The sequence below is a fragment of the Lissotriton vulgaris genome, chromosome 12, assembly GCF_964263255.1.
Source record: "Lissotriton vulgaris chromosome 12, aLisVul1.2, whole genome shotgun sequence".
Classification (NCBI taxonomy): domain Eukaryota; kingdom Metazoa; phylum Chordata; class Amphibia; order Caudata; family Salamandridae; genus Lissotriton; species Lissotriton vulgaris.
This window is the reverse complement of record NC_141700.1, coordinates 628677669-628702340: the sequence shown is the minus strand read 5'-3', so window position 1 is coordinate 628702340 and position 24672 is coordinate 628677669. Positions and strand designations below refer to the sequence as shown.

Here is a 24672-nt window from a genome sequence, read left to right as displayed (position 1 = left end):
GGGCACTGTATTATGGGTAGTAGTGAGTTCCTCTCCAGGAAAAATATTATATGACAAAAAGGCCCCTTTAGCCTGTCAAACGCCTTTGACGTTAGGGACAGCTGTGGATCCAGGTTGGCCATTCATCTGAGGGAAGGGCCCAGAGCACTACTGTGCCAGTTGCATTAGCCTTTTCTCTGGGGTCGCCAGCACATCAGATACAGCATTATGTGTAGAGATAACTATGGCTTCGCAAAATGCATCATGGAAGGGGCGGTAGGACAAGTATTTGTCCTCGATGATTCCGATATCTGCACGATTGGGCCTTGGTTTAATGCGGGGGATGTGGGAATTGGTGATGTTTAAACGGCCCAAGGAGCACAGTCAGGTGGCTCTGATATCAGGGGCACTTCACAAACAGTCTATTCTCAGAGGACCCGGTGTAACCTATAAATCAATGCCTGTGTTAATATCCCTTAAATGCAGTAGTTATATACTGGTTGTATTTTTGTATATGGACCCCTTAAAAGGGTGTTCAGAATCCAGGCAAGCAGTTAACTGCCAGTAATTGGATCAAAGGTCAGGTGCGCTGCTCCCATTCATTGTATGTAGTCCTGTGGAGCCTTTATCTGGCGACCTTGATTAAAGGGAGAGCATCCTCCATGGAGCATTCAAACTTAGAATGCAGGTGCCCTCTTGTCATTGAATGACTGCCCGACGTCGGCATCCCCGAACTGCAGTGAGGAAAGGCCATGTGAGGAGCGCCAAGAGCGTTCCTGTGGCCCACTGACAAAACAGTTCTTAGTGACAGTACATTGATTAACTGGTAATGGCACAAAGCAAAGCATCTAACAAATGTCTACTGTAAGAAAAGAGCCCATGCCCCATATGGAGTGCAGGAAACACTTAACGGCGGCTGCTGGAACAGTGAAGAAAGAAGGTTTGACGTTGATATGGTTATATGAGAATGGACTGTTTTATGAGTGTCTACAGTTTTGTGTTTACTGTCCTGTGTGTTCATAGGAAAGAGAGATTGTTGATGTTCATATCTGGCTGCTGGGAAAAAAACATGAAGAAAGGAGGGCATAATCCTCGCCTCCGGTCCTGACCTAGAATATCAGCGTACAGTCCTTATTCATATCCAACCTATCCCCAAGATAGAGGATCCTAAAGGATTGATTCCTTTGGCAAACATGTTTTCTTCTGCCAGCCTAGCACTGAGATGCACAAATGCTTTCTGTCAATAGGGATCATTTTTAAGGCTTTTAGGACATGGGGAGTGAGATCGTCCGCGGTGTCCTGGAGAACTGTAGGACTTTTCTGGCTTGGACAAACCATGACGGGCAGGATGTGGCCAAGTATGTTATCTGCGCAGGCTTGGATACCACGGACCACAAAGGTACTGCAGTCATTACCTAGGTTCTGCTTTGTCAACACACTAGATCAGGGGTCTCCAAACCGGTCCTTGAGGGCCAGATCCATGCCAGATTTTTTGGATATCCCCATTGAGATACATGTAGTTATTTTAAAAATCTGGCATGGATCCGGCCCTCCAGGACCGGTTTGGAGACCCCTGCACTAGATTCTCTGTCAATGCCCAGCATCACCAATGGATATGCCCTTAGATTCAGTCTTGTTTCTTCAACCTTCGCAAAGCAATTACAGGGGGTCGGCATATAGGCTGAAACATGCCTCCGAGCCAGTGATGCAGACAACCTGGTTCTTTGAGGGCTGGAATCGATAAACAATGTGCAGGCCTACACAGGCACCTGTTCTGCAATGCCTCTTCCCCAGTACTGCGGCCTTCAACTCAGAAAGGGGGCAGGATCAATCACTTCCTCCTGGGTTGGTGATCACTTCTGACAGTTAAGTTTTTCAAATTTTCAAAAAGGTTACATCCTGGCTTTTCTCGCTTCACTGTCCATATTCCTCCCACATCTGAACAAATTTTAGAAGAGCATGCCCATCCTGCCATAGCCTGTTGCTCCCCAAGGGTGCGCCTCAGAGGGTACCACGATCTCAGAAAGAGGAGGTGCACGGAGGTATTATTCTTTCTACTTACTCAACCCTAAAAAGGACCGGGGCCACAGGCTTATCTTGGACCTCAGACCTCTGAACACCTTTCTGTAGAAGGACAAGTTCAAAATACTGACATTGGTTCAGATCCTCTCTGCCTTGGACCCAGGAAACTGGATGGAATTGCATAACACATATTTTCATACACTTGTATTGCATTTCCGCGTGTGTATCCAGCCGTTCAAAAGTGGGCAAGAAGCATTTTCTGTTTGCCATGCTCTCCTTTCACCTCTCTAGCACCATCCAGTGTTCACAAACATTCTGAAGGTGGTAGGTACTCCTTTTCAGAGGTCCAGGAGTTACTTTCCTGTACCTTGAAGACTGGCTCGCCACATTCAGTTGTGGACCACCTGTGGACAACGGCGCATCTCCTCACATCATTGGGGTTTACCACAAACGAGCCTAAGTTCCAACTGATTCCATCACAGAGGCATTGGTGCAATCATAGACATACAATTCTGTTTTTTTTCCAACTGCAACAAGTTTGAGACATTTGGGCTATGATCCCAATGGTTCAGGCTTGACTGTGCATCCTGGTGAAGGCGGCTTTGAGGCTTTTGGGCCTCTTAGCGTCATGCATTTTTCTTATCAAATACGCCAAGTGGCACATGCGAGCCCCGCATTGTAACTTGAAGTTACACTGAGCCCCAGCACTGAGAATCCTAATCTGTCTTGTTGAGGCACTTCATCTCTCCCCTCACCCCCCAAAAGCTGACATTGGTAATAGACACTTCAGTATTGGGTTGGGAAGAGTCATCTGGGGAAGGTGGAGATTACAGGACTGGTAGTCTCCAGGTGAGGGCTTGCTCCACATCAGCCTGTTGGAGTTGCGGGCCATTCATCTGGTTCATTCAGGGGGAGGTTGGTGCAGTTTCTTACGGATAACTCTTTTGACATGTGCCACTGCAACATGCAGGGCAGTGTGGGATCCTGACTCCTTTGCTGAGATGCTTTGCTTCTCTAGAGGTGGCTGAAGCGCCAGGGCATCATCCTGGTCATCAACCACCTGGCATGATTCCTCAATGCCAGAGCATATGAACGGAGCAGACAGTCAGGAAGAATAGGCATGGTGCCTGCAGCCTGGGGTAGTGCAGGGCATCTTCAACCGCTGGGAAGAGGCCTGACTATATCTTTTTGGACCATTGAGAATGTGCAGTGTATATACAATTTTGCAAATTGGAGTTTCTGCAAGAACACTCATTTAGTGACATACTACAGTTGGAATAAACAAGGGGCTTCTCTACGCCTTCCTGCAACAACCTTTCCTGGCCTGAGTTCTGAAGAATATCAAGAACGACTTGCCAACGTAATCCTAGTGGACCCAGATTGCCCCAAGCAAATTTGGTACTCTGAAGCATGAGCATCTGTCCTCGGATCAGTCTACAGTTTCGGGAGGACATCCTGTCTCAGCAGCAACGAAGGGTGCTCTATCCGAATCCATGCAACTTACACCATCATGCGTGAAGATTGTATAGTGTCAATTGGTTCCTTTTGATTTGGTGCCAGAAGATGTCATCCTCAAAGCCAGATGCCCCACTGCAAAATCCATTGATGCTGGGCACTGGGACACGTTAGTAACCTGGTGTGGTGCCAGGGACACTGACTTCTTCGAGGCAAAGCTGTTTGTCATCCTTTTGTTTTTTTGACCTTGTTGCAGCAGGCCTTGCAGTGGGCACCTTGAAAGGTTATTTGTGGCCCATTTGGCCTGTCTGACTGACAGACCAATTGTACTTGCTTAAATCAACTGTTGTGATGATATTTATTAAACGTTTAACAGATATGTTACCTGCCAAACTGTTTGTGATATATCCTGCCATCCCTTTCTGGCTGTGGTGTTGCAGAGAAAATATAATTCATATATCAGATTGGCTGCTTGCTCTGCTACTGCTGTAGAGTTACTGCTCAATATCCTGACAGTAGTAGGTGGTGACTGTCAAGGTCTAATAATATAAGCACTACTAATATTGTCTTCCATGAGTGGGATGCCCTCCAAAGAGCAGAGCAGCAACATCCTAGGATCATATTGTGGGTGGGAGACTATCTGTAAGGGAGGGTAGCACATGCCTAGAGCTGGAAAATAAATAATAATCTCTGACATTTGGCTGATGTAGACCTTTTATAACTAAGTTAAACTTTTTTGGACATGTCTTCCATGAAAATTATCATCATAGAATTAAAAAAATGAATCTTGACAATAGTCCATTCACTTTCCATCTTTATTCTATCATAAACAATCATAAAAGACACATTAAGACGATTACAATATAATATACAAAGGTATAACATTTCATACGAGAATATTTTGTTAAAAAGCGTGTCATATAAAATCCCTAGGCTGTTACAACAATGATTAGGTTTAAAAGGGAGAATTCAAGGTCAAAAGCTATTAATGCATAATTACATAGGGCTTGGTTACAGTCTTCAATATTGGACTGAATGGCGTGGGGCAAACTTGAGTACACCAATGCATAAGCAGATAGATTACATAATGCCTTGCCGATTTTTCCTTCTAAGGACCCAAGTCCAGCTTAGAAACTTAGCCGTAGCAACAACAATGACTTCAGAATTTTCTGTTTTTAAGATACGCAGGGCCGTTTGATAAGATCTAGTTCCAAACTTTGCACAAACCGGCTTGAGCCATTTCAGCCGAGGGCTCGTGTATGCAGGGCACACAAACAGGACATGCGATAGAGTCTCGTCCTCAGTTAAACAAGTGTCACATTTTAAATCCTGGTCATCCCGCCACTTTTTAGTAAATGATTTCAGGGAGAGCGTTCCCACTCTAAATTGGTGGAAAAGTTTTCTATCACCAGGACGTGTGATCATATGCCAATAGGCCTCCAGCTTATGCTCACACTTATATTCAAGAAAGAGGCCTGGGAGGGAACCACTAGTAACCAAGGACAGCGACTTTACATAAACCTTGTCCCTATATAAGGCTTTAAGATCTTTTAGATGGAAAGGAATTCCCCTCTGGGTCCTCCCACCGGTAAATGAGGCCCATTTCAGATAACAATGCCTTAATCTTTTGTAGCCAAGAAATTTTGTTTGATTTATCTGCTTCTCTAATGTACTTAACAGCTTTTGCATAAGGTGCTAGCTCCGGGGTTATCTAAAGCACAGTTCTTCAAACTGTGGGGCGCCCCCACATGGGGGAGCGTGGATGGTTTCCCAGGGGGGCGCAAAGGCCTCTGCAAGAACATGTAAATGAAGACCCCAGGAAGTGCAGCGATGTTTATTTGCTGTATTTCCAGGCTGTCTTCATTTACTCCGAAGCCCTCAGAGTTGCGTGTGGCCAGATGTCAGTGGGGGCTCGGCTGGGCAGTGTCTGGAGTCGTATTAAGACTCCAGCACAACCGAGTATTTCACAGGTCTTTAAAGACCATTTAAATACCTTCAGGAACTAGTTACCGAAGCTTAGTTTTTTTTCTTTTTCCTGGGCCCCGACTCGGTCTATTCCTTACAATTGTATTATAAATTTACTGCTGTAGTGAGAAAATGCATTTCATGAAAAAGGAGTACAAAAAAGGGTTGCCAATAGAAAAAATGCCAGCATTGTATGTTTAAAGAGCCTGAAAAGACCTTGCTTTGACACTAAATATGGTCTTAAATAAAAAAGTATGTATTCATTTGTAAAGTGACTTTCTGTCTGTTCCTTTTATGTTCAGTCCTGAATCATTCAGGCAGCCCTAGAACACATTTAAAAGTGCTTTATATTTGCTTCTAAAAGTATGCACAGATAAGTGCTGAAAATAGGGCTTTTGGTGAATGTTTATTTTTGTAATGTCTGCAACATCAAAATAATGAGCTGGCAACCCTAATCAGAAGACTGGAAGTTTGTTGCGGGATCAGCACATTTAACATGCTGATTAACTTCAAGTGTCTGGGAATTCACGCTGCATTCAGACAACTCATTCTCACCCTTCACTTTCACACTCACCCTGCACTCTCAGCACATATTTCTAGTTTTTCCGCATTTGCCACATAATCCATCATCTGCAGCATAATTTGCAGATTAAAAAATGCAGCAAACCATGTTACCTTGCAGTGGAAGGCCCTTTCTAAAGGTAGACTGGTCACCTTTCAGTTGTTTATTGCTATATGTGGGTGTTAATGTGGTACTTATGAGGGGCAATAAAGACCAGGACAATGTTAACAAGTGTAAAAATATCAAAATAGTGCAGTAATGCTATCACAAAATATGCAGCATAATTCGCCTTTGCTTGCTGCAGAATTGTCAACCATGCTGCATAATTTGGCCTTCTCCTGCCACATAATTCCAATGGCCCCGTTTATAGTGCTATGAGGTCCCAGACTGTAGCAGAAAGCACTGTGAATATGTAAGTCATTATTTTAAAACAGTATTTACATACTCTAAGCTAGGCTGCTGCAAAATGATGCAGTGATTGAGATAAAACAAGTTCTTACAAAATATACTTTTTAGTAATAAGTAATCAAACTGTATCTAATGCAGACATTTTTGTAAGTGTCTCCACTACTCCAGATACCAGCTGATAACTTCTTTACATTACATCTTAAAAAGAATAGATCTTTGCCACCATAAAGCTTTAAGCAGATCCACTCGAATTATTCAGCAGAAGAGGACAACATTATGTGGCAGGTTTGACTAAATTATGCAGCAAGAAATGGTAACTTATGTGGCACAATGTGCCACATTCTATGGTTAGCATTACTTCATTATTTGTCATTTTAACTCACGATAACAATGTAAGGGGAAATATTTCACCTCATTAGTACCAGTTTAACAGCCAAATATAGCAAAAAGCCACTACAAGATTATCAGTCAATCTTAGCAAATGGCCTTCCACTGCTCCGGAACATGTAGCAAATGCACTAAACTGATAATTATGTGGAAAAAGCTGCTGCTGCAGAAACTCATAATTCCAGTGGCCCTGCCTTTAAGTGACTCAATCAATTAATGGCTGGTAAGAAGGCCGGTTTCTTTTTTAACTTTCTGCACTACCGCCACACACTTAGTTTAAGGCAAAGGCATCTCAAAGTCCGTATTAACCATTCAGGGGAAGTTTTTTTGTGAAAGCCGAGTCCATGGGGTGGCGAGGAAGAAGGCCTGCAGGGTTGCATTCAGATGCAGAGCCCTAATCCTCTCGATCCTTGGGGCCTCACAGAAATGGTCTAGGAAAAGCGCGAGGTTCAAAGATATTGTCAAAGAGGAGGCCCAGAATAAGGAGCACTGTATGCAGACTCATTTTTATGTTTACAAATGGCCAGAGACCGCTTCTTCAGAGAGATACCCCAAAGAAGGTGACAATATAAATTTGTTTTTTTAAAAGGGTCATTCATCAGTGAAGCTGGTACTGCTGCCAAGTGTGTAAGTGGCCACTGCTGTTTATCATAAAGGAGCAGATGCAGCAGGACTGGGGGGCAGGAATTTGGGGGGCCCACTGCATCTCAAGTATGACTGTCTACCTTAAAAAAAAGAGGAATCAGAGCCTTTTGTTCTTTCAAGCATTAGGACAGAGGTGATGATCCATCATGATGGGGACGAGGTAAAAGAGGCAAAGGAGATAGCCTGCTACTCAGGACTGCAGTTATCATAAGTGCTGCAGGTATTGTTGCATTGGGGTCAAAGAGTATGAGGGGCTCAAAACGCCCCAATTATGGGGAGTAGTTTGTTTGGGATATCTGTTTTTATTTGATGCATTTGCTGTTTTATAAGTCTCATATTTGGTGCGGTTCATAAGCTATAGAAAAAGTATTCCTGAAATCATCTCATAAGCCCCGCTCCCTGCACGCAGCCATGTCCCTTCCGCTTCCCCAATCCTTCCCAAAAAGTTTTGGAGGGGGGCCGACCTCAAAACATATTGCTTAGAGTGGGCTCAGAGTAAAAAAGTTTGAAGACCTCTGATCTAAAGTCTTTGCCAATAGGCAAGTGGTCTAAAACCTGCAGCCTCCTCAAAGGAAATACATCCTAGATCAAAAAGTAGGGCCCTCAGAGGAGAGACTTGAGGAAGGCTGGTCAATGCCCTCAGGAACTTGTTCTGGGCTAAGACTAATGGTAGTAAGTTTTGGACATGTCTTCCATGAAAATTATCACCATAGAATTAAAAAAAAGAATCTTGACAATAGTCTAAACTTTGTTTCTCAATCATTATATCATTTTACAATTTACTAAATGAAATTGGCACGTGACTTACCCTCACACACCTCTGCTTGTCCCTCTTTATTTCTAAAAGTGAACTCTATTCTTAGAGACACTTTTGTCTGTGCATCATCAAATTACAGTTCCTATTCAAATCCTGATGAATTTTGAGCCTTAATGTGGAACACTATTGAAAATAATTGATAATAATAATAAACTTTAATAATATTTTCCAGAGAGCCGATAAAGGGTGGTACTATGGAACTTGATCCAGTTTGTTTAGGGATAAGAGAAAAAGATCACACAAATTTGTACAACAGTTTCTTTGAAACCCTACTTTGTATTTACTAAGCTGTTTATATTAAACTTTTTTCCTCATTCCCATCTTGTAGGTATCTATCATTCCAAGAGGAAAGGGACTGGGGTATGCTCAGTATCTACCTAAGGAGCAATATCTTTATACACGAGAGCAGCTGTTTGACCGCATGTGTATGATGCTGGGTGGAAGAGTGTCTGAGCAGCTCTTCTTTGGAAGAATTACAACAGGAGCCCAAGACGACCTAAAGAAAGTTACACAGAGTGCATATGCCCAGGTAAATCAGTATGCATTTATTGTCCGCATGCAACTGAAGTGCTAATTGCACAAGTAGCTCATGTGTTTGTGAGTTACGTGAGGATGTGCAAAATGCTGCCGAGCAATGTTGTTAATGCCTCTTTTTTGTATTTCACAACTCTAGGTTGTCCAGTTTGGGATGAGTGAAAAGCTTGGTCAGATTTCATTTGACCTTCCGCGGCAGGGAGAGTTAGTAACAGAGAAGCCGTATAGCGAGGCCACAGCAGAGCTCATTGACCAGGAAGCCCGTAACTTGATCAGCTCTGCCTATGAGAGGACCTTAAAGCTTCTGACTGAATGCCGTGAACAAGTGGACAAGGTAAAATGCTCTCTCCCTTCTTTTCCATTACAAATGGTTTTATGTCTTACTGTTTTAGTTGCTGCGGTTTTTACATCAATTACATTTGTTACATTAGTGACATATCTGGTATGAGAACCATTTGTTCTTTAGGTTTCTATGGCTTTTGTTTTCCCCCTGCTTAGACTCCTTGTGCATTATACTCTTTAGCAGGTTTTCTGGCTTCAAGCAGCAAGCCCATAAATGTTGCTTCTTGAGAAACTCCTCCTGATCTGCTGCTAAAAGCACCTTTATGGCCATCAAGTTCTTTACATCTTTAGCTGCATTCAATCTGCTGTCTTGAAAGGAATTGTGTCATTAGCTCCACCTTTGTTTTTGTGCATCAACCTCCCCTTTGTCTCCGTTCCCCATCATGGCATGTTGTTTAGTATTCAAAACCACGGTATATCCTCACCCATGGGCAGGCTCTCAGAACACTGTTGCCAGACGGAAGTATCATTTTTAAGATAACAATGCCTATATGTATTTTTTGTTGAGCGAATATGATTAAGAACCCCGTCTAGAAGCTCAACTCTACTGCTCTTGTATTTTCTCTAATCCTTATTATAAATAGTAAAATATAAAAGTAAAGGAAACTGATATGAATTAAATTATAAGGGAAGTACATGGATACCCCTGCATCACATGATACAAGACAGTGACTGTTAACTTTAGTTCTTTTACTAAGGCTTTTTTCTTTATTTTTGTTGTTTAGCAAGTATCCCTCATAACAAGGATACAGCTATCTTTCAAACTACATTTTTCAACTTCCCAAGCATCTCTTGGCTTCCCTCAACTTTTTTTAAGCCCTTTACCATTTGAAAACGTTGCTGTCTATGAATAAAACTTCTTTAACAGTCTTTTTCTTTTTAGACTCTAACTTCTCTGGTTTTCTTTATATTCTGAAATGTAGCATCACTGAGGAATTGATGTTGTTTCAGTACCTACAATGCCACAATGTCTGTAATACCCAAATCTTTCCCCTGCCTAGCGTAATCACCGTTAAGTAATCCTTCGACCACACAGCAGATTCTTGATACGGAGCCATTCTGGATGAGTTGAAGTTGTTCCTTGATGCTCATAACCAATCTAACTTCATTTTGTTGATATTTGCTGTTCTTGATCTGATTAATCACCTCACCTTGATCTAGAAGCAAAGCCTTTTTTAGGGCTTTCAAAGACTGTGCCAACCATATCCCACGACCTGCTATCCCATCATCAGCCAACAAATGCAGTGCTATCAGCTACATCTTCATGGAGAAAATAATCAAAATCTAATCTGGCATCATAAATTCATCATTGTCATCCACTCCTTCACCTATATCCAGCTGCCACTCCGCTGCTCGGTTGTTATTAAATGGTGTCTCACACAGACCTCTGCAACATTCTGAATACACTCGCAGCCACTTCCTACAAAGATGACTTGTTTTCGCCCCTCGATTATCAAGTGTCAGAAATTAGAATGGCTCACATTCTCCCTCGCCAACCAACAGCAATTCTTTCCGATAGGAGCAATCAGATCACAGACTCTCCTTATCATCTGGAAGTCCCCCTGGGCACCATTGTCTCACCCGTCATTTTGCATCTTTTTATGGAACCCTTTGAAGACCACTTACGGACATCAAGATACAACAGTATGTCGACCACTCTCAAACGTAACCTCAAAATCTTCTCAACCAACAATATACAGAGACTCAAATGCTGCCTCAGACACATCCAAACCAGGATGTTAACAAACTATCTTGTTGCCCACAGTGCAAGGCGTTGTCTGATTCAGCCGTGGCTCTCCAGCCTAAAGCTCCGATGGGCTTTACACCCCAACTGAGAGAACAGGATCAATCCCTTGGGTGCATTCTCTGCTCCATCCTCTCACTCCAAGAACACGTTGCTAAGAAGACCAAAAAGCCTGTTTCCAAATCACTCTTCTGAAAAAAGTGACCTTTTCTCCCAGGCTAAAACCTTAGAGCTCAAGCCCAAGCCCTCTCCCCCTTAAATGATGGCAATTCCTTAATCACGGACATCCTAGAGACAACTCTTGCTACCCTGAGAGGGTCTCCTTCATTCAGCAGCACAGCTCATCAAGGAGCTGAAGAAATTGCCCCCCCCCCCTGATGTTAAAGAATATACAGTGACTCCCCTTGAAAGCCCAGATCATTGTTACAGTCAGCTGTATTACTTATACAAGATCCTCTAACCAAGAAACATGTGCACCTAGCTAAGAAACTAACAATATCTGGAGGTCGCCGCCAAATGAGGAGCTCTTACATTGCCAGAATAGAAATGAAAATCTTCTAGAAGGAGTAAACAGAATTTCGCAGCCTATGCCCCTAGGATCTGGAAGAACATCAGGGCAGCACCAAAACCTACAATTGTGGAAGGAAGTAAAAACATACCTCTGTAAGCAGCACTACCTCAGATAGGCTGTATTCTCAACAGCTCCACTAGCTCTACCTCCTCTCTCTGTGCCCCCCTTATGTGTCCTCCCTGAGACTTGCCCCTATCCAGCACTCAATTGCTTTCCAACTGGGTCCATGCTTTAGAAATGTAAAAACACGCATACATAGATACATAAATCCATTGTCTAGTGGTCATCAACCTGCAGGGTTCATTCTTATCCTAGTGTTCCTCCTTTTAGTCTAAACCCTGCATGTCTCCAACTCTCCTGCTACACCCTTCTAAACAGATCGCTGTCCACTGTACAGTCCCACAGGGCTTCTTCGTCTTCCCGTGTTAATTAAAATATTTATGCAGCAACTTGTATACATTATTCAATCATTTGGTGTGGTGTCATGGGTGATGCGGATACTGAGCTCATTCTGCATTTCCAGCAACCACTGTCTGAGCTTCATCATTAGCCAACATCCTGTGATCCCCTTTATTCCCAGACGTGGGTGAGTAGTAATCTGTTCAAATACATTGCAAACAAGATGGACAGAGATAATGGACCATGAAAAACTGTGTAAACATTCCTTCTCACCCAAGAAAATAGGACCTTCACCAATTGTTATCTTCAAAGTACACTGGTTAGTTCATCATACTTTTAAGGACATCTACAGTTGCCGTGTTACCTCCTCAAATTCTTTAACATGTGAAAGCTTATATTTTTCTTTATATTTTTCCTCCACAAGTACCCTCTCTGGAATTCTGGTCTATCGACCACCGGGCTCTCCCGGCAATTTCATTTCCGACATAACAGACTTAGTCGCTAATTCTGTACTTTCCTCAGCCAACTTCACTCTGTTAGGTGACCTAAATTTGCATTTAGATAACCCTTGTGATGCCGCTGCCAACAATCTTCGCTCAAACCTTCAGGCTATTGACCTGACTCAAAAGGGGTTTCAGGGGACACACAACAGGGGTCATCTTTTGGATCATATTTTTAGCAACTTAGATATGCTGTTAGTGGAAACACCGGTGCCACTGCCTTGGTCGGACCATCTTTTAGTCCCCCTCACTTGGTCTATTAACACTCCTATCACTGGTCAAACTCACGCCAGACATTGGGGTAGGAAATGGAATGCTCTCTCGATTCCCACATGGGAACAGGCCCTCTCCGAACAGCCGCCCCGGAAAACGACGAATCCTGATCTAGCAGTTCTCAATTTCCACAATTGGATTTCTAGTACACTTGATTCAGTCCTCCCGAAGTGTTCTTTACAAACAATAAAAAAGACCCAAAGTCGCTCCATGGTACTCTCCTGCCCTCAGGCTGCTGAAACAAGCCTGTCGGAAAGCAGAGAGAGCATGGAGGAAAGATCGCTCTCAACTTAAGAGTTCAGAGTACAGATCAGCTATAAGGCACTATAAGAGCCAGATAAAACTCGCCCAGGCTGACTTTTATGAAACCAAAATTAGCTTGGCAGCCAACTCCCCGAGGGAAATTTTTAAAATTGCAAAATCTTTGATATCCCCTCCACCTGAAAGACCACCTTCAGAGGGTTCACAGGCTCGCTGTGAGGATCTCGCCACCTTCTTCTCTCAGAAGATTCAGGCAATTTACTCCCAACTTGCGATAATTGGCAATGGCATATTCTCCCCCTCTATCTCGGACCCAGACGCGCATGTACCATGCTCTCTGGTCATGTTTCCGCTCCTGGATTCTAATGCCTTAGATACTCTGGTCCAGAAAGTCACCTCAGGCTCACCTAATGACCCAGCCCCACCCCAGACCCTAGTGAAAGCAATGGACGCCATTCGCTCGTCCATGCTGGAGGTTCTGAATACCTCCATTACCTCCAACTCTGTCCCTTCTACGTGGAAATGTGCGCTGGTTAGGGCTTTGCTGAAAAAGCCGAACTTGGATTCCAACAATCTATCCAACTTCCGCCCTATTTCGCTACTCCCGTGGATGAGTAAGTTGTTGGAGAGGCATATCAATAAAACATTAGGGGACTATCTGGAGTCCAATAAACTTCTACAGGTCTCCCAAACAGGGTTTCGTCCTCAGCATGGCACTGAGACCGCACTCCTGGCGGTCACAGAGGCTGCCAGAACAATAATGGACCAAGGTGGAAAAACTGCCATCATACTGCTGGACCTCAGTGCCGCGTTCGACACCGTTAACCATGCCACATTACTACACCGTCTGAAGGGCATGGGGGTGTCGGGCGCGGCCCTGAAGTGGCTGACTTCTTTTTTAGAGGAACGCTTTTTCCAAGTATTTGAAGGCGAGGTGGTTTCATCTAAGCATCCGCTCAGCTGTGGGGTTCCTCAGGGCTCCTCCCTGAGCCCCACACTATTTAATGTTTATATGCAGCCTCTAGAGAAGATAGTCCTCCCTTTCGGTGTGCGGATTGTCACCTACGCTGACGACACCCAACTTGTGGTCTCTTTGGACCACAAGGAGGGCTCGTCTAACACCCTGGGTCCGTGTCTAGAGGCTGTTGCTGAGTGGATGCAACTCTCCCATCTCAAACTCAATGGGGAGAAGACCGAGATCATGTTACTAGGCAATCCCTCTCCTACCTCCCTGTCGCTGAATTGGCCTTCGTGTCTCGGTGCTCCTCCTCCCCCAAAAGACCAGATAAAGAGCTTAGGAATCTGGCTGGATAGAGCACTGGATTTCTCGGTCCAAGCCACAAAAACAGCCTCTGTTTGCGTGGGGCTGATGAAAATGCTCAGGAAAGTACTCCCCCCTGTAGGAGAGTAGGGTCTGCAATCCTATGATCACCCAGATTTTTTTGCTTTTGTTTCACTGGTTTACGACTTTCTCTGGCTGTGGGCCTGCCAATCAGACCCACAGCCTGGCTGTTCTCTTTCTAAATTACCTCATGTACCCTAGGTGCATCTACCAATTGGTACTGGGCCACCTTATCAGACCCTGTAACTCAGGGCATAGGTGTACCCAGGGCTGCCAGGGGCTGCAGCACGTATTGTGCCACCCCTGGCTGGCCTCCTAAATTTGACACAACTGGCTGCATGACAGCTGGGGCAAAGTCGTGTAATCACCCTTTGCTGTAGGTGTAGTATACCTATACCTAACCCTAAAATGGACACACAGATTCCTATCAGTCACTCCTATGGCAGGCCTTGACAATCCTGAAGGCAGAGTGCTTGGAATCGTGTGAGATGGTGCTCTGGCATGAGCTGAGCCTGTCTGCAGCTTGCGGAATCAAGTCCTAATAGCTGTTCCATGATATCGCATACCATATACTCTTAAGTGCATTATAATCCTCGCGGTTAAATGCTATCTTTGGTATTGCTTTATCAAAACATGTCGAGTAAGGTGTCATACGAATTGGAATACTAACCCCTCGCCAATTCTGGCGACGGGGTTAGCATTCCACCCTTCTAGAGGGACACGACATGTATGTAACTGTGAACCCCGGTTAAAGTTAACTGAAGCCTCAGCTCCACAAAATGGATGCTGCCACCACAGACACGAGTCTGACCCCCTGCAGCTGGGAGTCCTTCCAGCGAGGGGAGCCTGGACAAAGGGTTTCCTGTCAGGGGCGGTGCTAGCACCGTCCCAGACATGGTTTTGTGTATCCTGGGTAGGCAGGGCTTTACAGGAAGGTGACTGCTGAGTGGCACCCCGGTGCTCACTACGCATAGGCCGGTCTGAACCAGTTCCAGGGGCACACCAGCCCCTGGCCTGGGGAAGTCCGGCATGGCTGAGGGGTGTAACCACCCCCCACCTAGTCCCACCCATAGGCAGGACCTAGTCACCGGGTCAGCCCCCTTTTTTAGTATAAAGATGGGAGCGGGCCCCCTGTTAAAATTAGATCATCTTTGGAATCAAGATACCACTTTCTTCGAAAGGACTTCACGATTTCTTCTTCAAGATTCTCCCTTGTGGCTAAGGAGTAGTCACCCTGCATCCGCAGGCACCATCCTAAAGAACACTGCGGTCTGCTGCAAGTCCTTCATCACGAATCCGACGACCCAGCTCGACGAGACCCGGCTTCCCTGGCCCCTCTGACCTCTACTCACCTCTACAGCCCAGCTGAGAACCGTGAGTGCGACGAGACCTCAAGGGACCGACGATCGCCAAGACTGCACGACATCTTTACTGCAAGCCCACCGTGTCCTCCACTGGTGAGTGCTTTGGGGTCCGAGAAGCCCCGACCCTGCGCAGCTCCAGCACCCAAGATCAGCCCCCCTGCATCTCCACGATCTGCGTGGGGCCCTTCTGCTGTTTGCTGTGCACCGCGTTGTTTGGCTACTAGCCGGCTGGCTTGTGGCCCTCTGAACGACGCCCAACGACTTCACGACTGCTGGTCTGGTTGCTCCAGGCTGGCCTTTGCTTCCTTCTTCAAGAGAGGCACCCCGGACCCTCCTGGTCCACTCCAGACGCCATTTTAGGTCCACCGCGTGGGCTTGAATTTGCCAAGGCTTTGTTGCCCAATCCTGGGTCCAGCGACGCCGACAGCTTCTATCTTCGTGGGACAGCTCGATCCTCCATCCTGGTCGCCGACAACGCCTCCTGGTCCGTGAGATCTTCGAGTCAAGCGTCACCCACTCACCTAGTCGAGGTGGCTACCATCCGGTGCCCTCCTGGTGCCCACTGACTACTGGCTAGTAGTCTCGAACTTGGTCCCCTCTGCTTTCAGGTGTCATCTATCTTCAAGATCCAGGCTTGGATCCGACTGAACTTTCTTCACTGGTCACCGGCCAGCATCTTTTCTTCCGGCTCCTGGTCCGTCTACGAGGATTCCCGACGTCTTTTCAGACCTATGCAGCTGCAGCCCCTGGGCTAGGTAACTTCGGCATTTCGGTGCCCCAGCATAGCCTCACTATCCAAGGGTCAGAATCTACTTTCGTTTTCTCCCTACCAGGTCGGGTTCGCCCGAGAAACACTAACTTTCTAATTCCTAGCTACCATAGACTTTTGTCCCGCATCTCGCGTGAGAGTGCACACACTGCACCCGAGTCCCCTAGGCCTCCTAGACATAATCTAACGATTCCCTAGTCAAGTCCTAGCGATTCCAAAAGCTATTAGTACTGTACTTACCTGCTAGGAATTTCGCATTCCACTTTCAGAGTATATGGTTTTCCGTGCCCCTCGGGCATTTGTATATACTGTGCTAACTTAAGTATTTTTGTAAGAGTTTTGGTTTGTGCTTAGTACCCTGTCCTCATAAAGAGTACAGGGCTGTTGTGATCTTTAAATAAATAACTGTTTATTTTCATAACACTTGTGTGGTGTCCTTTCACTTGGTATTCAAGGGGTATATGTGTGGTAAACAGCTGGCTTAACGCGCCCTCTCGAGTCTTTAGCCTTAGACTGCTCGTATCCACGCTACTAGGATAGCTGGTCTATAAGGTTGACTTACAACCAATCATCAATAAGGGTTGCTGGACTGATACATAGTGTTCACTAGAATAGTGAGCACTGCATATCAGGCCACCTTCTCACATTGGTGAGCAGCGGTTGGGATTTGAGCTTGCTGTTGTTTTACCACACGTATCCTAAGAATATCTTGTTGAAAGATCACATAAGTACTGTTAGGTACACATAACTAAAGCTTAGAATACTCTGAGTTCTACTGAACCAGCTGTTGTAGCTCCTCAAGGCTTAGCACACCTTGGCTGCAACTCTTAGCAAGGGATCAGTAGGTAAACACATAGTGTAGGTAGGTGCATCACTTACACCACACTAGAAACAGTATGTCGGACAAAGGAGGAAACACTGAGGTTCCCCTTGTGTCAGTTGACCCTCCACAGGTCATCCCTTCAAGATATACTGCGCTTAGCTTCCATGAGTTACGACAAGTGTGTACCTCTAGGAAGATTAAGCAGGGGTCTAACCCCACAACTGCCTTTCTGATTGGTCTCTTAGAGACTCATGATGCAAGGAGGGCTGGTAACCCAGACCCTTCTAATTCAGATGGCAACATGCCCTCCTTACAGGGTCCCTTTGATGCCCAGGACCATCCTCTTCAGGAAGCAGATGATGCTGATGATGAGGATGATGATTTGGTATCAGGGGATGAGGCAGAAAAGGAACAGGTAGAAGTCAGCAGACTAACCAGGTCCAACTTAAGCAGACATGAGATGGGCACTAGGGGACCCTTGGGGCCACTCTCAGGTCAGCTTAACATTGGGAATGGACGAGATAGATCTCTATCAAGAGGCTCTATCAGATCCCTTCATACCAATGGCTCTCAACGTTCCTCTCAAAGGGGAATGACATCTCCCCAGAGGAGAATGTATGAAGCTAAGGAAAAGGCAGCCAATCTGAGGATTGAAAGGGAAGAACTTGCCCTGGCCAAAGAGAGGCTTGCCTTTGCTAGAGAGCAACAATTGAGTGGGACAGTCCCCACTGGTGGCAGCATTGTACCTAGCAATAGGGAAAGGAGTTTTGATACAAAACACCTTGGTAAGATAGTGCCCCCCTTTAAACAAGGGGATGACATCCACAAATGGATTACTGCTTTGGAGAGGGCCTGCACTGTGCAAGGTGTTCCCCCAAGTCAGTGGGCAGCTATCTTGTGGCTCTCCTTTGAGGGTAAAGGAAGAGACAAGCTCCTCACCACAAGGGTGGAGGATGCTAATGATTACCAAGTCTTGAAAAATGCACTGGTTGATGGGTTTGGCCTAACCACTGAGCAGTACAGGGTGCTGTTCAGGGATACCCAGAAAACTCAGTCTCAAGATTGGGCTGACTTTGTAGATTGTGCCACTAAGGCTTTTGAGGGCTGGTTGCTGGGCAGTAAGGTTACTGATTATAAAGGATTGTACAATTTGATGATGAGAGAGCAAATTTTAAACAATTGTCAGAACCAGTTGTTGCATCAGCATCTTGTTGACTCAGATCTGACCTCTCCCCAAGAATTGGGAAAGAAGGCAGACAGATGGGTTAGAACAAGAGTTAAACAGAACCAGGGCCAGAATCAAGGTGGTCAGAAGAAAGCAGACCAGAAGGGTAAGGATTCGAAAGGGGAACAAAATGACCAGAAGTCTTCGACAGGTCCCCAACAACCCAAAGAGGGTGGGGGTCAGGCTCCCCAAAAGAAGAAAGAAGGCCAATCTAAAAGGTGGTGCCAATACTGCAAAAGTAAAACTCACTGGTTTAGTGAGTGCACCAAGAAAGGAGGAGGGCAGACTCCTGCCACTGCAGCCCCTAAGGCACCTGTGCCCCCTAGTACAGCCAGCAGTGGTAGTGCACCTCCCAAGGGTTTAGTAGGGTTAACCCTGGGTTCTGAGGGGAGTGACAACTTAGTTGGCACCCTCACTCAGGCTGTCCTTGTCAGTACAGGGGATATGGATATGTCCCCTGACATAAGTCCCAATACTTTGGGCAAATACAGACAGACACCTTTTATTAATGGAAAAATGGCTCAGGCCTATAGGGACACTTGTGCCAGTGTCACAATGGTGACACCTAGCTTTGTGGACCCTGGACAGATCATGCCAGGTACAGAATTCCTGGTGACCAATGCAAGCAATGTCACTACCAATCATAGTATGGCAATTGTAGCTTTCTCCTGGGGAGGGGTAACTGGCCACAAGAAGGTTGTAGTTAGTTCAGACCTCCCAGTGGATTGTTTGTTGGGCAATGATTTGGAGTCATCACAATGGTCAGAAGTGGAGCAGAGGACTCATCTGGAAATGTTAGGTTTGCCAGCACATGTGTTTGCTGTGACTAGGTCACAGGCCAGAAGATGCCCCACTGAACAGGTGCTGGATCCTGGAACAATGGACCAGACACCTTCCAAGAAAAAGAGCAGTAGGGTTAAGGCTGTGCCTTCCCCCTTGCCCCAGGTTGTGGATCAAGTCTCAGAGGAGGCTGACCTGCAGGAATTGAGGGAAACTGAGCCTAGAGAGTTTGAACTTGATCAAGTTGAATTCTTGGGTTCAGGGGGACCCTCAAGGGAAGACCTGGGGAAGGACCAGTTAGGCTGCCCTTCTCTTGAACCCCTCAGACAGCAGGCTGCTGCTGAGGCTGCTGGGAACGCCACAGGTACCCACAAGGTATACTGGGAAGATGGACTCCTGTACACTGAGTCAAGAGACCCCAAGCCTGGCATGACCAGGAGGCTGGTTGTACCCTTGTCTCAGAGAGGTTTCCTACTTACCTTGGCCCATGAGATTCCCTTAGCAGGACACTTAGGCCAGACAAAGACTTGGGACAGGCTTGTCTCACACTTTCACTGGCCTCACATGAATGAGGATACCAAGGAGTTTTGTCGCTCCTGTGTCACTTGCCAAGCCAGTGGTAAGTCAGGTGGCACAACAAAGGCCCCCCTTATACCAATGCCTGTGGTGGGGGTGCCCTTTGAAAGAGTGGGGATTGACATTGTTGGTCCAATGGAACCCCAGACAGCATCAGGGCACAAGTTTATACTGGTGGTAGTGGATCATGCCACCAGGTATCCTGAAGCTATTCCACTTAGGACCACCACAGCCCCTGTGGTGGCAAGGGCCCTAGTTGGAGTGTTCTCCAGAGTGGGCTTCCCTAAGGAGGTTGTCTCTGACAGAGGTGCAAACTTCATGTCAAGCTATTTAACTGCTATGTGGAAGGAGTGTGGTGTCAATTACAAATTCACTACACCCTATCACCCACAATGCAATGGGCTTGTTGAAAGGTTCAACAGGACCCTAAAAGGGATGATTCATGGACTACCTGAAACACTCAGGCGTAGATGGGATGTCCTGATGCCCTGCCTTCTGTTTGCTTACAGAGAGGTCCCACAAAAGGGGGTTGGCTACAGCCCTTTTGAACTTTTGTATGGGCATCCTGTGAGAGGCCCCTTGTGTTTGGTGAAGGAAGGATGGGAGAGACCTCTCAAAAAGCCTGCAACCAACATAATGGACTATGTACTTGGTCTCCGCTCCAGGATGGCTGAGTATATGGAGAAGGCATCAGAAAACCTTAAGGCCAGTCAAGAACTCCAAAAAGCTTGGCATGACCAAAAGGCTGTCCTGACTGTTTATCAGCCTGGACAGAAGGTGTGGGTGCTGGAGCCAGTGGCCCCAGCAGCACTCAAAGACAAATGGTCTGGGCCCCACACAATCCTTGAGCAAAAGGGAGAGGTCACCTACCTGGTGGACCTTGGAACTCCCAGGAGTCCCCATAGGGTACTCCATGTCAACAGGCTCAAAGCATATGTCGACAGGAAGGACATGAGCTTGCTCATGGCCATAGATGAGGGACAGGAGGAAGAGAGTGACCCTCTCCCAGACCTGCTCACTCAGAATCCTGATGATGGGTCAGTAGATGGTGTTGTCTTTTGTGGCAGCCTCTCTGAACATCAGCAGAAAGACTGTAAACAGGTTCTTCAGTCTTTCAGACGTATGTTCTCTCTGACACCCAGTCAGACCAATTGGTGCACCCATGAGGTTGACACTGGTGACAGCCTGCCAGTCAAGAGTAAAATCTACAGGCAGCCTGATCATGTTAGAGACTGCATAAAAACTGAAGTGCAGAAAATGTTGGAATTGGGAGTCATTGAACCCTCAGATAGCCCTTGGGCTAGTCCAGTAGTTCTAGTGCCAAAGCCTCACACCCAAGATGGTAAGAGAGAGATGAGGTTTTGCGTAGACTACAGGGGTCTCAATGCAGTCACTAAGACTGATGCCCATCCAATACCAAGGGCAGATGAACTTATAGATAGATTGGCTTCTGCCAACTACTTAAGTACATTTGACTTAACAGCTGGGTATTGGCAAATCAGGTTAGCTGAGGATGCCAAGCCCAAAACAGCATTTTCAACCCCTGGTGGGCATTATCAATTTGTGGTAATGCCCTTTGGTCTGAAAAATGCACCTGCCACCTTCCAAAGGTTGGTGAATCAAGTCCTTACTGGGCTGGATGACTTCTGTGCAGCATATCTAGATGATATTGCTGTCTTTAGCTCCACCTGGGAGGATCACCTGGTCCACCTGAGGAAAGTGTTAGAGGCTCTGCAAGCAGCAGGCCTCACTATCAAGGCCACCAAGTGCCAGATAGGGCAGACACAGGTTGTATACCTGGGCCACCTTGTAGGTGGAGGCCAGGTTCAGCCACTGGAGAGCAAAATACAGTCAATCAGGGACTGGGCTCCTCCAACCACCCAGACTCAGGTTCGAGCTTTCTTGGGCCTGACTGGATACTACAGAAAATTTGTCAGGAACTATGGTTCCATTGTGACACCATTAAATGAACTGACAAGTAAAAAAATGCCAAAAAAGGTTCAGTGGACAGCAGGCTGTCAAAAAGCATTCGATGACCTAAAGCAGGCCATGTGCACAGCACCTATCCTTAAGAGTCCAGACTACTCCAAACCATTCATTGTCCAAACAGATGCTTCTGAGTTGGGTGTGGGAGCTGTTCTTTCTCAACTGAATTTTGATGGTCAGGATCAGCCCATTGCTTTTATAAGCAGAAGGCTGACCCCCAGAGAGAAGAATTGGTCAGCTATTGAGAGGGAGGCCTTTGCTGTGGTTTGGGCCCTGAAGAAGCTGAGGCCATACTTGTTTGGCACTCACTTCAAGATTCAGACCGACCATAAGCCCCTCTTGTGGCTAAATCAGATGAAGGGTGAAAACCCCAAACTGCTTAGGTGGTCCATTTCCCTACAGGGGATGGACTTTACAGTGGAACATAGACCTGGTACTGATCATGGCAATGCCGATGGGCTCTCCAGATATTTCCACTTAGAACAAGAAGACTCACCTGGTCAAGGTTAGCTTATTGTCCCAAAGTTTGGGGGGGGGTCATGTAGGAGAGTAGGGTCTGCAATCCTATGATCACCCAGATTTTTTTGCTTTTGTTTCACTGGTTTACGACTTTCTCTGGCTGTGGGCCTGCCAATCAGACCCACAGCCTGGCTGTTCTCTTTCTAAATTACCTCATGTACCCTAGGTGCATCTACCAATTGGTACTGGGCCACCTTATCAGACCCTGTAACTCAGGGCATAGGTGTACCCAGGGCTGCCAGGGGCTGCAGCACGTATTGTGCCACCCCTGGCTGGCCTCCTAAATTTGACACAACTGGCTGCATGACAGCTGGGGCAAAGTCGTGTAATCACCCTTTGCTGTAGGTGTAGTATACCTATACCTAACCCTAAAATGGACACACAGATTCCTATCAGTCACTCCTATGGCAGGCCTTGACAATCCTGAAGGCAGAGTGCTTGGAATCGTGTGAGATGGTGCTCTGGCATGAGCTGAGCCTGTCTGCAGCTTGCGGAATCAAGTCCTAATAGCTGTTCCATGATATCGCATACCATATACTCTTAAGTGCATTATAATCCTCGCGGTTAAATGCTATCTTTGGTATTGCTTTATCAAAACATGTCGAGTAAGGTGTCATACGAATTGGAATACTAACCCCTCGCCAATTCTGGCGACGGGGTTAGCATTCCACCCTTCTAGAGGGACACGACATGTATGTAACTGTGAACCCCGGTTAAAGTTAACTGAAGCCTCAGCTCCACAAAATGGATGCTGCCACCACAGACACGAGTCTGACCCCCTGCAGCTGGGAGTCCTTCCAGCGAGGGGAGCCTGGACAAAGGGTTTCCTGTCAGGGGCGGTGCTAGCACCGTCCCAGACATGGTTTTGTGTATCCTGGGTAGGCAGGGCTTTACAGGAAGGTGACTGCTGAGTGGCACCCCGGTGCTCACTACGCATAGGCCGGTCTGAACCAGTTCCAGGGGCACACCAGCCCCTGGCCTGGGGAAGTCCGGCATGGCTGAGGGGTGTAACCACCCCCCACCTAGTCCCACCCATAGGCAGGACCTAGTCACCGGGTCAGCCCCCTTTTTTAGTATAAAGATGGGAGCGGGCCCCCTGTTAAAATTAGATCATCTTTGGAATCAAGATACCACTTTCTTCGAAAGGACTTCACGATTTCTTCTTCAAGATTCTCCCTTGTGGCTAAGGAGTAGTCACCCTGCATCCGCAGGCACCATCCTAAAGAACACTGCGGTCTGCTGCAAGTCCTTCATCACGAATCCGACGACCCAGCTCGACGAGACCCGGCTTCCCTGGCCCCTCTGACCTCTACTCACCTCTACAGCCCAGCTGAGAACCGTGAGTGCGACGAGACCTCAAGGGACCGACGATCGCCAAGACTGCACGACATCTTTACTGCAAGCCCACCGTGTCCTCCACTGGTGAGTGCTTTGGGGTCCGAGAAGCCCCGACCCTGCGCAGCTCCAGCACCCAAGATCAGCCCCCCTGCATCTCCACGATCTGCGTGGGGCCCTTCTGCTGTTTGCTGTGCACCGCGTTGTTTGGCTACTAGCCGGCTGGCTTGTGGCCCTCTGAACGACGCCCAACGACTTCACGACTGCTGGTCTGGTTGCTCCAGGCTGGCCTTTGCTTCCTTCTTCAAGAGAGGCACCCCGGACCCTCCTGGTCCACTCCAGACGCCATTTTAGGTCCACCGCGTGGGCTTGAATTTGCCAAGGCTTTGTTGCCCAATCCTGGGTCCAGCGACGCCGACAGCTTCTATCTTCGTGGGACAGCTCGATCCTCCATCCTGGTCGCCGACAACGCCTCCTGGTCCGTGAGATCTTCGAGTCAAGCGTCACCCACTCACCTAGTCGAGGTGGCTACCATCCGGTGCCCTCCTGGTGCCCACTGACTACTGGCTAGTAGTCTCGAACTTGGTCCCCTCTGCTTTCAGGTGTCATCTATCTTCAAGATCCAGGCTTGGATCCGACTGAACTTTCTTCACTGGTCACCGGCCAGCATCTTTTCTTCCGGCTCCTGGTCCGTCTACGAGGATTCCCGACGTCTTTTCAGACCTATGCAGCTGCAGCCCCTGGGCTAGGTAACTTCGGCATTTCGGTGCCCCAGCATAGCCTCACTATCCAAGGGTCAGAATCTACTTTCGTTTTCTCCCTACCAGGTCGGGTTCGCCCGAGAAACACTAACTTTCTAATTCCTAGCTACCATAGACTTTTGTCCCGCATCTCGCGTGAGAGTGCACACACTGCACCCGAGTCCCCTAGGCCTCCTAGACATAATCTAACGATTCCCTAGTCAAGTCCTAGCGATTCCAAAAGCTATTAGTACTGTACTTACCTGCTAGGAATTTCGCATTCCACTTTCAGAGTATATGGTTTTCCGTGCCCCTCGGGCATTTGTATATACTGTGCTAACTTAAGTAT

At 46.8% G+C, this 24672-nt stretch overlaps 1 protein-coding gene across 1 annotated transcript in view; it reads left to right on the top strand.

Moving 5' to 3' along the window:
- Positions 1 to 24672, top strand: part of LOC147677886 (mitochondrial inner membrane m-AAA protease component AFG3L1-like) — a 365672-nt gene that overhangs the window by 290670 nt on the left and 50330 nt on the right. Inside the window, exons 15-16 of the mRNA XM_086945781.1 lie at positions 8569 to 8769; positions 8914 to 9108. Of these exons, the coding sequence (XP_086801907.1) occupies positions 8569 to 8769; positions 8914 to 9108 (396 nt within the window). The remainder of the gene's footprint in view (positions 1 to 8568; positions 8770 to 8913; positions 9109 to 24672) is intronic.